A 15,571-nucleotide genomic window follows, 5' to 3' on the forward strand; every position below is an offset into this window, starting at 1 on the left:
TCAACTGGACCTACAGAACTGCAACCACCATCAGAGCCAGCAGATGGAGGTGAACCATCATCAACATCATTCTGTCCAGAGCCAGCTACAGAACCAGCTGGACCATCATCACCATCAGTCTGTCCAGAGCCAGCTACAGAACCAGCTGGACCATCACCACCATCAGTCTGTCCAGGGCCAGCTACAGAACCAGCTGGACCATCACCACCATCAGTCTGTCCAGAGCCAGCTACAGAACCAGCTGGACCATCATCAACATCATTCTGTCCAGAGCCAGCTACAGAACCAGCTAGACCATCACCACCATCAGTCTGTCCAGAGCCAGCTGGACCATCACCACCATCAGTCTGTCCAGAGCCAGCTACAGAACCAGGTGGACCATCACCAGCACCAGTCTGTCCAGAGCCAGCTGGACCATCACCAGCATCAGTCTGTCCAGAGCCAGCTACAGAACCAGCTGGACCATCACCAACATCAGTCTGTCCAGAGCCAGCTACAGAACCAGCTGGACAATCACCACCATCAGTCTGTCCAGAGCCAGCTACATAACCAGGTGGACCATCATCAGCACCAGTCTGTCCAGAGCCAGCTACAGAACCAGCTGGACCATCACCACCATCAGTCTGTCCAGAGCCAGCTGGACCATCACCAGTATCAGTCTGTCCAGAGCCAGCTACAGAACCAGCTGGACCATCACCACCATCAGTCTGTCCAGAGCCAGCTGGACCATCACCAGCATCAGTCTGTCCAGAGCCAGCTACAGATCCAGCTGGACCATCACCAACATCAGTCTGTCCAGAGCCAGCTAGACCATCACCACCATCAGTCTGTCCAGAGCCAGCTACAGAACCAACTGGACCATCACCACCATCAGTCTGTCCAGAGCCAGCTACAGAACCAGCTGGACCATCACCACCATCAGTCTGTCCAGAGTCAGCTACAGAGCCAGAAGCACCAGGTCAGACTCCACATCCTAGCCCAGCTCCAGAGACAAGAACAAGGACAGGGAGGGGGCTACTGTCCCCCACAGCCCCCCTCACAGAACCACAGTCACACCCAGCAGCACACACACATCTCCTACACTCAAACACAGCCCCATGCACAAAGCTCCTATCTGTACACACAAGCCCACGCAGACCAACAACAAAGCCCCTGTTTGAACACACAGCCAGCACAGAGCCCTCTAACCTCTGTGGAACCCTCCTCACCCTCCTCACCCTTGTACCCTGGTCCTCAGTCTTACTCCAACCCTTACTTTTTCCCTCACTTCCACTCCCATCCCAACTCTAACTTTAACTCTCACCCTCAATCCAATCCCAGCTCTAATCCCCATCTTCAATCCTATCCCAGCTCTAATCCCCATCTTCAATCCAAGTACAGCCTCCTCCCCAACCCCAACCCTGCCTACAACCCCAGCCCCAGCCCCAACCCTAACCCCAACCCCAGCCCCAACCCTAACCCCAACCCTACCTACAGCCCCAACCCTAACCCTAACCCTACCTACAGCCCCAACCCTAACCCTAATCCTACCTACAGCTCCAAGCCTAACCCCAACCCCACCTACAGCCCCAACCATAACCCTACCTATAGCCCAAACCCTATCCCCAACCCTAACCCCAACCCCAACCCTAACCCTAACCCCAAACCCAAACCCAAACCCAAACCCAACCCTACCTACAGCCCCAACCATAACCCCAAACCTACCTACAGCCCAAACCTCAACCCTAACCCTACCTACAGCCCAAATCCTAACACCACTTACAGCCCCAATCCTAACCCTACCTACAGCTCCCACCCTAACCATAGTCCCTACTCTTATCCTCACCTCAGCCCTCAATCCAGCCCCATACCCCATCCTAACCAGCCCAGCCCTTCCTATATTCCCTACCCTAACCCTAGCCCTAGATGCAGCCCTCTCTACCTCTCTCCCCCTCTCCTCCTGCGTGGGGGGTGGGAGTCAGAGAGGGGGGTAAGTCCAGCCGTCCAGCAAATGACCACAGAGAGGAGAGGACCACACGTGAACCACCTGAATCAATTTAATCACTTGAACCATTTGAATCAATTGAACCATCTGAAGCCTCTCTACTCGCCCCCAGCACAGCAGACACAGGTACAGTAACATCCTCCCAAGGGGGAGTCTGGGTAGTCTGTGTTAGCTCGCTGAGCTAAAAACTAAAGCATTAAGGATATCTGATATACTTAACAGTGTGTTAAATTCATGTTGGTTTTGTTACTCTTTTAGATGACATTGACAGAACATTTGGGAAACTATGAGACACCAAACTGCAGGTATGCTGTGTGTGTGTGTGTGCTTGCTTGCTTTCATGTGTCTGTGTGTGTGTGTGTGTGTTTGTGTGTGTGTGTGTGAAATAACACATATAGAATCATGTAGTACTGAAAAAAAAGTGTTAAGCAAAACAAAATATATTTTATATCTGAGATTCTTCAAAGTAGCCACCCTTTGCCTTAATGGCGGCTTTGAACAATCTTGGCATTCTCTCAACCAGCTTCACCTGGAATGCTTTTCCAGTCTTGAAGGAGTTCCCACGTATGCTGAGCACTTGTTGGCTGCTTTTCCTTCACTCTGCGGTCCAACTCATCCCAAACCATCTCTATTGGGTTGAGGTCGGGTGATTGTGGAGGCCAGGTCATCTGATGCAGCACTCCATCAATCTCCTTCTTGGTCAAATAGCCCTTACAGAGTTTGTGTTGGGTTATTGTACTGTTGAAAACCAAATGATAGTCCCACTAAGCTCAAACCAGATAGGATGGCGTATCGCTGCAGAATGCTGTGGTAGCCGTGCTGGTTAAGTGTAACTTCAATTCTAAATAAATCACTGACAGTGTCACCAGCAAAGCACCCCCATACCATCACACCTCCTCCTCCATGCTTCACGTTGGGTACCACACATGCGGAGATGTTCTCCTACTCTGTGTCTCACAAAGATGCGGCTGTTGTAACCAAAAATATGGACTCATCAGACCAAAGGACAGATTTCCACTGGTCTAATGCCCATTGCTAATTTTTCTTGGCCCAAGCAAGTCTCTTCTTCTTATTGGTGCACTTTAGAAGTTGTTTCTTTGCAGCAATTCGACCATGAAGGCCTGATTCATGCAGTCTCCTCTGAACAGTTGATGTTGAAATGTGTCTGTTACTTAAACTCTGTGAAGCATTTATTTGGGCTGCAACATTTATTTTGGCTGGTAACTCTAATGAACTTATCCTCTGTAGCAGAGGTAATTCTGGGGCTTCCTTTCCTATAGCGGTCCTCGTGAGAACCAGTTTCATAGCGCTTGATGGTTTTTGCGACTGCACGTTAAGAAACTTTCAAATTTCTTGAAATGTTCTGAATTGACTGACCTTCATGTCTTAAAGTAATGATGGACTGTCATTTCCCTTTGCTTATTTGAGCTGTTCTTGACATAATATGGACTTGGTCTTTTACCAAATAGGGCTATCTTCTGTATACCACCCCTACCTTGTCACAATACAACTGATCCGCTCAAACACACTAAGAATGAACGGAATTCCACCCAATTAACTTTTAACAAGGCACACCTGTTAATTGAAATGCATTCCAGGTGACTACCTCATGAAGCTGGTTGAGAGAATGCCAAGAGTGTGCAAAGCTGTCATCAAGGCAAAGGGTGGCTCGTTGAAGAATCTCAAATATAAAATACATTTTGATTTGATTAACACTTTTTTGGTTACTACATGATTCCATATGTGTTATTTCATAGTTTTGATGTCTTCACTAATATTATAGAATGTAAAAAATAGCAAAAATGAGTAGGTGTGTCCAAACCTTTGACTGGTTTGAGCATAGGAACACATCCCTATCCATGGCAAAATGCATATAATTACAGGAAATTAGCTTTCAAACTACAACATTTTAATCAGCTACGTTAAAAAAATGTGTAGAATTACAGGAAATTGGCTTTAAAACACCAACATGTCTCTCCACGAAGATGGGGGCCTCAAAACAGTTATTGACCGGGGCTTTGACCAAATTCAGCCGTGACCGCGCCCATTGCCACCCCCTGCCACGCCCACTGCCACCCCCTGCCACGCCCACTGCCACCCCCTGCCACGCCCATTGCCACCCCCTGCCACGCCCACCAACCACGACACTTTTTGATCCAATATGGTGTTTGTATTGATGATGATGATGATGATAATATTGATTATGATGATCAGGATGATAATATTGATTATGATGATGATGATGGTAATGATTATGATGATGAGGATGATAATATTGATTATGATGATGATGATGATGATATTGATTATGATAATATTGATTATGATGATGATGTTGATTATGATGATATTGATTATGATGATGATGATGATGGTAATGATTATGATGATGAGGATGATGGTAATGATTATGATGATGAGGATGATGGTAATGATTATGATGATGATGATGATGGTAATGATTATGATGATGAGGATGATGGTAATGATTATGATGATGAGGATGATGGTAATGATTATGATGATGATAATATTGATTATGATGTTGATGATGATGGTAATGATTATGATGATGATTATGATAATATTGATTATGATGATATTGATTATGATGTTGATGATGATGATGATGGTAATGATTATGATGATGATGATGATAATATTGATTATGATGATATTGATTATGATGATGATTATGATAATATTGATTATGATGATGATGGTAATGATTATGATGATGAGGATGATAATATTGATTATGATGATATTGATTATGATGTTGATGATGATGGTAATGATTATGATGATGATGATGGTAATGATTATGATGATGAGGATGATAATATTGATGATGATGATATTAATGATGATGATGATGTGTGTGTGTCAGCAGGTTGATGTGTTCTGTGTGTCAGAGGGACTTTAAGAGTCTTCCTGCTCTTAACGGACACATGCGCTCTCACAGAGGACTCCGCGGACAGCCCGGCAGGTCACAAACATACAGGACGGTGAGACGAAATACACACACACACACACACACACACACAATACTTCTCTATCCCTGTAATGTAAATTTTCTCTCTCTCTCTCTCAGCAGAAGGAAGGGGTGATTCCAGGGTCTCCTGTCCCCATAGTGATGCCCGTCTCTGTGCCCGTCAGACTCCCTGCCTCCCCATTTCCATGCCTGGAAGAGGAGCACCAAGAGGGGCAGGGAAGGAGGGGGCAGGGAAGGAGGGGATGGAAAGAAAGGAAAAAAGAAAAGAGGATGTATAGCCATATCCACTCTGCTCTTGTCCTGCCCCGCCAGTCCACTAGGGGTGCTGTGGTGTTCCAGAGTGTTCTGCGTTCAATTGTTCAACTGACCAACTACACCCCTCCTCCCATGCTGAGGCCAGACAGGGATGGAACTGGGCTATACTGCTCTCTAACCACAAGTGATGGTGACATGCTAATGTCCGGGGAGCATCCAATGAAGATCAAACCGTAAGAACATCGCAACTTACTAACCTCATACCCAATCACATCATCCCTTACTAACCTCCTAGCCAATCACGTCACCCCTTACTAACCTCCTACCCGATCACATCCCACCTTACTAACCTCCTACACAATCACCCCTTACTTACCTCCTACCCAATCACATCACCCCTTACTAACCTCCTAACCAATCGCATCATCCCTTGCTAACCTCGTACCCAATCCCCCTTAACCTCCTACCCAATCACATCACCCCTTACTAACCTCCTACACAATCACATCACCCCTTACTAACCTCCTACCCAATCACATCACCCCTTTACTAACCTCCTACCCAATCACATCACCCCTTACTAACCTCCTAACCAATCGCATCATCCCTTGCTAACCTCGTACCCAATCCCCCTTAACCTCCTACCCAATCACATCACCCCTTACTAACCTCCTACACAATCACATCACCCCTTACTAACCTCCTACCCAATCACATCACCCCTTTACTAACCTCCTACCCAATCACATCACCCCTTACTAACCTCCTACCCAATCACGTCACCCCTTACTAACCTCCTACCCGATCACATCACCCCTTACTAACCTACAACCCACTCACATCATCCCTTGCTAACCTCCTACCCAATCACCCTTAACCTCCTACCAAATCACATCACCCCTTACTAACCTCCTACCCAATCACATCACAACTTACTTACCTCCTACCCAATCAAATTACTTATCACTGATAAATTCCCCTTTCCACCCCAGCCATTTCAGACCTGAAGCTTGACCTAAATTGTTCTGTGTGTTTTTATTCCGTCAGCTGTTGAAACAAACCCACTGTAATCAATGAGACGTGCTATACTGGCTGCAATTTGTACCTTGTCAGCTCAGGGATTTGATCTTGCAACCTTTCGGTTACTAGTCCAACGCTCTAACCACTAGGCTACCCTGCCGCCCCATGAGACTTGCTACACTGGCTGCAGAATGCAAGACTTGCATTACTTAACCATCTTTTACCCTTCAAGACTATTTTCAGTGCAGAGAAACACATCTGTCAAGCATACACAACTATGATTGGTTATTGACCTATCACTCACAGGAGGATCAACGTGGGGATTGGATATCAGGCTGATGTCCCACCTCTTCAGGACCAAAGACACTCTCACTCAGACACCCACAAAGCACTGGTGTTGTGGACGCCCTGGGATGCCCTGGAGAACTCATCCACCCAGCACAGAGGTACACACACACACAGCTAATGCATTAGTACACCTGCTACAATCGTGCAGTACAGTATACAGCAAGCAGTTTAGCAGTTACACCGGCAGGTCCCGGTGGCAATAAATTAATTATACCAAAAGCTTACCTTGACGTGGAAGAGTTCCAGTGTTGGATAGCCATACCCAACTAGCTAACATAGCATCCCTCTCTGTTGGATAGCCATACCCAACTAGCTAACATAGCATCCCTCTCTGTTGGATAGCCATACCCAACTAGCTAACATAGCATCCCTCTCTGTTGGATAACCATACCCAACTAGCTAACATAGCATCCCTCTCCTTTGGATAGCCATACCCAACTAGCTAACATAGCATCCCTCTCTGTTGGATAACCATACCCAACTAGCTAACATAGCATCCCTCTCTGTTGGATAGCCATACCCAACTAGCTAACATAGCATCCCTCTCTTTTGGATAACCATACCCAACTAGCTAACATAGCATCCCTTTCTGTTGGATAGCCATACCCAACTAGCTAACATAGCATCCCTCTCTTTTGGATAGCCATACCCAACTAGCTAACATAGCATCCCTCTCTGTTTTAGCCAGGTATTTGAGTAAGCTAAACTAGCTAGCTGCATTTGCTAGCTAAGAAAGTGAACGAGTTAATTTGTTCTAAACTGTTCAACTATTGTCTTTCTCTCTCTTTGAGTCAACTACTCATTACATTTGATGCACTGCAATGCTAGCTAGTTGTAGCTTATGCTTTCAGTTCTAGATTCATTCTCAGATCCTTTGATTGGGTGGACAACATGTCAGCACATGCTGCAAGAGCTCTGATAGGTTGGAGGATGTCCTCCGGAAGTTGTCATAATTACTGTGTAAGTCTATGGAAAGGGGTGAGAACCATGAGCCTCCTAGGGTTTGTATTGAATTCAAAGTACACAGAGGAGGACGGAAACTAGCTGTATTCCGGCTACATCATGGTGCTACCCCCACAGAGTGCTGTTGAGGCTACTGTAGACCTTCATTGCAAAACATTGTGTTTTATTCAATTATTTGGTTGACGTGAATATATTTAGTGTAGTTGATTTTTTTTTTTAAAGGATAACTTTATAAATGTTTCACAATTTTATTTTTCTGAAATTCACTGAGGATGGTCCTCTCCTTCCTCCTCTGAGGAGCCTCCACTGACACACTCACACACATACACAAACACACACACACACACGCACACGCACACACACACACACACACACGCACACACACACACATTCCGTACAAAATCATGTCGACTGAATAGTGTGGTCACGTTCCCTCTCAAAATAGATAATATTTCTCTCTCTCTGCAGTCGAGTGTCTGTTGATGATGTCATGTTCCAGTGTGTGTCCGGGTGGCGGGACTAACTCTGAGTACGCCCTGCACAGCCTATCCGAGAGCAGAGGAGACTTCCTGGTCAGAGTTTACATTTACATCACCTCAATCAATCACATGTTGTTTGTCTCTGATGGAAAATCAGCATCAGTCACACAGAAAATAAACACTAATCACTGTGTTTTAATGTCGTGTCCTAACCTAACCTAACTTAACCTCACCTAACCTAACCTCACCTCACCTCACCTCACCTAACCTCACCTCACCTAACCTCACCTAACCTCACCTCACCTAACCTCACCTAACCTAACCTCACCTCACCTAACCTCACCTAACCTCACCTCACCTAACCTCACCTCACCTAACCTAACCTAACCTCACCTAACCTCACCTAACCCCACCTGACCTCACCTCACCTAACCCAACCTAACCTCACCTAACCTCACCTCACCTCACCTCACCTAACCTCACCTCACCTCACCTCACCTCACCTAACCTAACCTCACCTAACCTAACCTCACCTCACCTCACCTAACCTAACCTAACCTCACCTCACCTAACCTAACCTCACCTAACCTCACCTAACCTCCCCCCACCTAACCTAACCTAATCGCAGCTAACCTAACCTCCCCCCACCTAACCTAACCTCACCTAACCTCACATCACATCACCTAACCTCACATCACCTAACCTAACCTCCCCCCACCTAACCTAACCTAACCTCCCCCCACCTAACCTAACCTAACCTCAGCTAACCGAACCTAACCTCCCCCCACCTAACCTAACCTAACCTCAGCTAACCTAACCTAACCTCCCCCCACCTAACCTAACCTCACCTAACCTCAGCTAACCTAACCTAACCTCCCCCCACCTAACCTAACCTAACCTAACCTCACCTCACCTAACCTCACCTAACCTCACCTCATCTCACCTCACCTAACCTCACCTAACCTAACCTCAGCTAACCTAACCTCACCTAACCTCACCTAACCTAACCTCAGCTAACCTAACCTCACCTCACCTCACCTAACCTCACCTAACCTCACCTCATCTCACCTCACCTCACCTAACCTCACCTAACCTAACCTCAGCTAACCTAACCTCACCTAACCTCACCTCACCTCACCTAACCTAACCTAACCTAACCTCAGCTAACCTAACCTCACCTCACCTCACCTAACCTCACCTAACCTAACCTTACCTCACCTAACCTAACCTCAGCTCCAACTCCAAACCTGTCGTCTCTGGCTAGAGCAGCCTTCTACTTTTAAGTTTCTAATCAATAAAATCAATCAACCAATAAATAATTTGATGAATCAGTCTTGAGATTTGCCTAATTTCCTCTCTCTGTCTCCACCTCTAAGGGAACGCTGGAGAAGATGCTCCTTCACCACTGGCCAATGACAGCCAACTCTCTCTCCTCCTACCACTACGCAGGTGTGTGTGATTCACACGCTCAAACGCTGTCTAAGCCGTTTCATACATTCAGCTCTCTCTCAATTAAAAAAAAATCAATTTGCTTTATTAGCATGACGTAACAATGGCATAGAGGACATGTGCAAGTTGGTTGGTCTGTCAGACACTGTCTCACCCTGTCTGTCTTTTTCTCTCTTTCTCTCTATCTATTTCTCTCTCTTTCTCTCTTTCTCTCTCTCTCTCTTTCTCTCTGTCTTTCTCTCTCTCTTTCTCTATCTCTCTTTCTCTCTCTCTCTCTCTTTATCTCTTTCTCTCTCTTTCTCTGTCTCTTTCTCTCTATATATATCCCTGTCTATCTTTCTCTCTCTCTCTCGCTCTCTCTCCCTCTCTCTCTCTCTATATATATATATATATTTCTTTCTCTCTCCTCTCTCTCTCTCTTTCTCTCTCTCTCTATATATATATATATATATATATATATATTTCTCTCTCTGTCTCTCTCTATATATATATATATATTTCTTTCTCTCTCCTCTCTCTCTCTCTTTCTCTCTCTCTCTATATATATATATATATATATATATATATTTCTCTCTCTCTCTCTATATATATATATATATAAATATTTCTCTCTCTCTATATATATATATATATTTCTCTCTCTCTATATATCTATATATATATATATATATATATATATATATATATATATATATATATATATATATTTCTCTCTCTCTCCTCTCTCTCTCTATATACATATATATATATTTCTGTCTCTGTCTCAGGGAGTGATACGTGGAGTCCAGTGGAGAAGAGGTTGGTGAAGAAAGCCTTTATGATGTACCAGAAGGACTTCCACCACATTCAGAAAACGGTACGGAACACAACGCTTTTCACACCCTCACTAACTACTATCACTCTATAGATTTCTGGACTAACTTGTGTGTGTGTGTGTGTGTGTGTGTGTGTATGTGTGTGTGTAGGTGGGGACTAAGTCAGTGTCTCAGTGTGTAGAGTATTACTACACCTGGAAGAGGAGGCTGCGTCTAAATGTAAGGACCCCGGTCGGGCTGGCCAGCACACTGCCTGAGGTAAATGTAAGGACCCCGGTCGAGCTGGCCAGCACACTGCCTGAGGTAAATGTAAGGACCCCGGTCGGGCTGGCCAGCACACTGCCTGAGGTAAAAAAGCTTATGGAATATGTTAGCATGTGTAAAGAAACGTTCACATACAATCAGCCTTGTTGAATGCTGCATCACTTTCTGTTTTCCAGTGAAGGCGTTCAGTCGTTAGTCTATCCAGGGCTTTCACATAGTCACGAAGTAAAGGAAGCCATTTTATATTGCTGGGAACCATACTGTGTCTCTGCTCTTTGATAAGGAGGCATAATGGTTAGGGAGGGACTTGAGGAGGTGCCCCACCAATAAGGAGCTCTCAATAAACAGATCAGCTGACCTCTCTGGGCCAATGACTGTATATCTGAATGGACAGAGCCATTGATCACATGACACCAGCCATTCCTTTGTGAAGATTCAAAAGCACATTTGAAGCCAAGGAAGTTTGAGCTTCTCGAGGAAATAACGTTGTAGGCTAGCTCAGTGCTGCCCCCTCTGATTGAGTATCTCAAGTTGAAGGCCAACCAGGGTACTGCAGGCTGCCAATAGCTACTAAATTATCATTATCACTTGTTCTGCGTGATTTAAACATAATCAGGGTATATATCTAGTGTGTTAGAACCAATTATTGTCTCCACTATTGTCTTCTAAACATGTATTTATTCACATGAAGATTGACAGGGGCGCAACTTTCACTGGGGACGGGGGGGATATGACCCCCCCCCCCCCCCACACACACACACACACACACACACACACACATACATACACACACACACACATTCTGTTTTGTCACACACATTCATTTTGTCCAATTTTATAATTGCGCTGTGATACAAAACGCAGCTTTACGGTGTGCTTTAAGACCATGTAGATGCCTCAGAGCGGTCGGGTAGGCTGGTTTCTGGTTTCAGCCAGCTGGATGTAGGACTGTACTGGACACCACAGAGCATGCGGACAGGCTGTGTGAAGGCAAAGCTTCTGAAAGGCTGGTATATAGGACCAGCACAGGAGAGATGCACAGAGGCAGTTGCGGTCTGTGTTGCGCTTTTTCTCAGAGTTGTAAAAGCAAGCATAGCAGAAACTGGCTACTCTTTAGTTGAATGATCTAGCTGGCAAGGTAACTGCTGTTTGACACAATTGTTTTTATTTAACCCCAGTGCTGAGCTAGAAGTGTAACTGACATGTTATGTTAGCTAATGTTTCATCCTCTTTCCACTGAAGTGAATGAACTATTAGCAGCTAGATAGCTAGCTAGTAGCTACCACAGCCAGTTCAGCTCTAGCTAGCCTCTAGCTATCTGTCAGGTAGCAGTACCTTAAGGCTGTTGTGTGTATGGAAATATTTTGTAGCCTTTGTTTTGTCCCATTTCAACAGAAGTACATTTGATGATGTACCATAGTACTATTATCTAGAGCTATCCAAACATTGGCTAATGTTAGCTAGCTAGCTCACTAACTTTAGCTATTATTTTTTACCTCAATAACACTAGATTTGAATCAAACAATGAATACAGTGGCCAAACGATTGAAGACCAATATATTTGGCCATTTTTTCAGCTTAATGTTAGTTTTTATTAGGCAGTATAGCAATGTAATGTTATTGATCTGTCAGTTTCCCTAATGCTAATTCCCTAGTTTTCACACTGACATGGTATTAACAGCTCTACAGGCTTCACTGTCATGGTGCACAGTCAACACACAACACTATGCTCATCATGTCTCTTAGCAGGATCAGGTGACAGGTGTCCCAGCAGGGTCAGACAGCCAGGGAAGACCAGTCTACGTAGCTCAGGTGAATTTTGCAGTATATTATAACAACCAGGGAATGGATACAAAGTTCCATCTTGAGTTGATGGGTAGGCTACAGTCTGGGATCTGGGAACAATTTCATCATTTCAATCTTTGTCATGCCTTATCTGAACAGGATCAGATGGTGACAGGGGTCTCATCAGGGTCAGGCAACCAGGGAACTTCCATAGATACAACCCTTTATTCTCCCTGTGCAGTAAACACTGGCCAAGCAAGAAGCTTCAACGTTGTAAACTATTGTAAGGCAAACCTCTAAAGTTGATTTCCAAACTGTATCAACGGTTGATAGAGGCTTTTCCCAACATGTAAAACAAAAATGTGAGAAAAGACTTGGGAGAAGCTAGTGGAGATACCTATTTAGGCAATCTCTACCTGCTGGGTTGCTCAGTCCTGGCCCTGGGGGTCTGTTGTACTGCTGGGTTGCTCAGTCCTGGCCCTGGGGGTCTGTTGTACTGCTGGGTTGCTCAGTCCTGGCCCTGGGTGTCTGTTGTACTGCTGGGTTGCTCAGTCATGGCCCTGGGTGTCTGTTGTACTGCTGGGTTGCTCAGTCCTGGCCTTGGGGGTCTGTTGTACTGTTGGGTTGCTCAGTCCTGGCCCTGGGGGTCTGTAGTACTGCTGGGTTGCTCAGTCATGGCCCTTGGGGTCTGTTGTACTGCTGGGTTGCTCAGTCCTGGCCCTGGGGGTCTGTTGTACTGCTGGGTTGCTCAGTCCTGGCCCTGGGCGTCTGTTGTACTGCTGGGTTGCTCAGTCATGGCCCTGGGTGTCTGTTGTACTGCTGGGTTGCTCAGTCCTGGCCCTGGGTGTCTGTTGTACTGCTGGGTTGCTCAGTCCTGGCCCTGGGTGTCTGTTGTACTGCTGGTTGTCACTCTGGCCTTTCCCTAAGACACCTGAAACCAATAAGGAATGTTTCCCTAAGATCTTATAGCTGAGTGGGGTGTGTTGGGGCGCTGCAGGGCCGTGGACCCCTAGCCACTAGGTACTATTAGGCCTATGATATGAATTACATGGAGGATGTACTGCTTCTGTGTGTTCATGTGTAGGAGGTGTATATCTGTTTTTGTTCAAACTATTGTTTTTCAAACATTTCCCTTAAGACATAATTTTTTTTTGAAAGATGTGAAGTTGTTGGGGAGAGTTATTGACTAGACTGGTGGGGGTCAGGCGTGCAGGCGGCTCGGGCTGAAAGTCCATATAGAGGATGTCTTAAAGACACTCAAAAAAAAGCAAAGTCTCTGTAATTCATTGGTAAGAGTTGTTCATTTGTTAGGCTATTAAGTTAAAGGTGCAACACAATATTGATGAGTGAATTATCATTGATCTAGTTCAGTCTTATCAATCACTTACCTAGCTTGATGACTGCTAGAAGGGTCATGGGTCATTTTAGATTGTGTAGAAATACAGAAAATTAGCTTTAGATGCCCCCCCCCACCCCCAAAATGAGAGTACCCTCAGGCCCCCCCGCCAAGTCCCCCCCCCCCCCCCCCCCCCCCCCCCACTTCTAAAACCAAAGTTGCGCCCCTGTAGATAGACCACGGAGATTGTCATTTTCCCCTCACTATAATGGGGGGGGGGGGGTCTTGTTTTCTACAAACAATGCCTGCAGTACCGTGGTCGGCCTTGAACTTTGTGGCTTCACTGAGAGAGGGCAGTCGTTCTCCCCTGCTCTGGGCCCACAGCCAATCACATCGTCTCCCTCGTCAGCGGGGACAACAATGATGGACAGGTGAGTGTCTCTGTGGAGAGAAATAGAGAGAGTGCAATATTTACTGTTAATTTCTAATAAAAAAACTATGTTGTTTTGTGTCTTCTCACTTTTGTTTATTGTCCATTTCACTTCCTTAGGCAATGTAAACACTTTTCCCATGCCAGTAAAGCTCATTTGAGTTGAATTGAAAGAGAGAGCGAGAAGCCAGACAAGGTATGGAGAGAACCTACCAGACTAGCTGTCAGTACTATTGTAACCTGTTCTCTTTGTAGGTCTATCCATCTCAGCCCACCATGAATGGTAAGATGGGGCTCCACACCATTTCGACACAGAATGCCTGCCAACCGATCCACAGTGGCTCCTCCTGTCCCCGGCTCCAGGTTGGTTCTGCTTGCTGTAGCCCAGCCCCGGGAGAGGTAGAGAGGCCCAGCAAGGCTCACTTTTATGGGCCGGTCTGTCTGAGGATGTCCCCCTCTCTATTCAGCTCCAGTCCCAGACCGAGCAACTCTGCCCCCAGCGCCAAGCTCCACACACAGCCTACCCCTCCATACCCCTGTAGGGCGTGTGCCAAGTAAGAGAGATACCGTCTGTCTATCTATCCATCTATCTATCCATCCGGCAACTTCTCTACTGTATATTCTGTAGTCTCCTGTCTGTCTGTCTGTCTGCCTGCCTGCCTGCCTGCCTGCCTGCCTGCTTGTCTTTCTGTCTGTCTGTCTGTCTGCCTGTCTGCCTGTCTGTCTGTCTGTCTGTCTGTCTGTCTGTACTGCGTTCTCATCTCTCCTCCTCTCCTTCAGGGTGTTCTCTAAAGTGAAGAGTCGTAATGCTCACATGAAGACACATCGCCATGAAGACACATCCCCATGAAGACACATCACCATGAAGACACATCACCATGAAGACACATCGCCATGAAGACACATCACCATGAAGACACATCACTATGAAGACACATCACCATGAAGACACATCACCATGAAGACACATCACCATGGAGACACATCACCATGGAGACACATCACCATGGAGACACATCACCATGAAGACACATCACCATGAAGACACATCACCATGAAGACACATCACCATGGAGACACATCACCATGGAGACACATCACCATGAAGACACATCGCCATGAAGACACATCGCCATGAAGACACATCGCCATGAAGACACATCACCATGACGACACATCACCATGAAGACACATCACCATGAAGACACATCAGGAGGAGCTGCACTGACCCTAAACCCTAAACCCTAGACTAGCACTGACCCTAAACCCTTAACCCTAGACCAGCACTGACCCTAAACCCTACACCCTAGACCGGCACTGACCCTAAACCCTATACCCTAGACCGGCACTGACCCTAAACCCTACACCGACACCAGCACTGACCCTAAATCCTACACCCTAGACAGGCACTGACCCTAAACCCTAAATCCTACACCCAACACCAGCAC

The 15,571-nt window shown here is 46.0% G+C and overlaps 1 protein-coding gene across 1 annotated transcript; it reads left to right on the forward strand.

Annotated features, from left to right (window-relative positions):
- Positions 1-1,490: 1,490 nt before the first annotated feature.
- Positions 1,491-15,070, forward strand: LOC110505926 (zinc finger protein 541). The gene is made up of 11 exons (XM_036962503.1): positions 1,491-2,110; positions 2,243-2,289; positions 4,878-4,992; positions 5,079-5,467; positions 6,561-6,700; positions 8,034-8,137; positions 9,421-9,493; positions 10,261-10,349; positions 10,459-10,656; positions 14,379-14,677; positions 14,904-15,070. The coding sequence occupies exons 1-11, from the start codon at positions 1,991-1,993 to the stop codon at positions 14,971-14,973; spliced, it is 1,644 nt and encodes a 547-aa protein (XP_036818398.1). The 5' UTR covers positions 1,491-1,990; the 3' UTR covers positions 14,974-15,070.
- The last annotated feature ends 501 nt before the right edge of the window (positions 15,071-15,571 follow it).

Source organism: Oncorhynchus mykiss, chromosome 25 (genome assembly GCF_013265735.2).
Source record: "Oncorhynchus mykiss isolate Arlee chromosome 25, USDA_OmykA_1.1, whole genome shotgun sequence".
Lineage (NCBI taxonomy): Eukaryota > Metazoa > Chordata > Actinopteri > Salmoniformes > Salmonidae > Oncorhynchus > Oncorhynchus mykiss.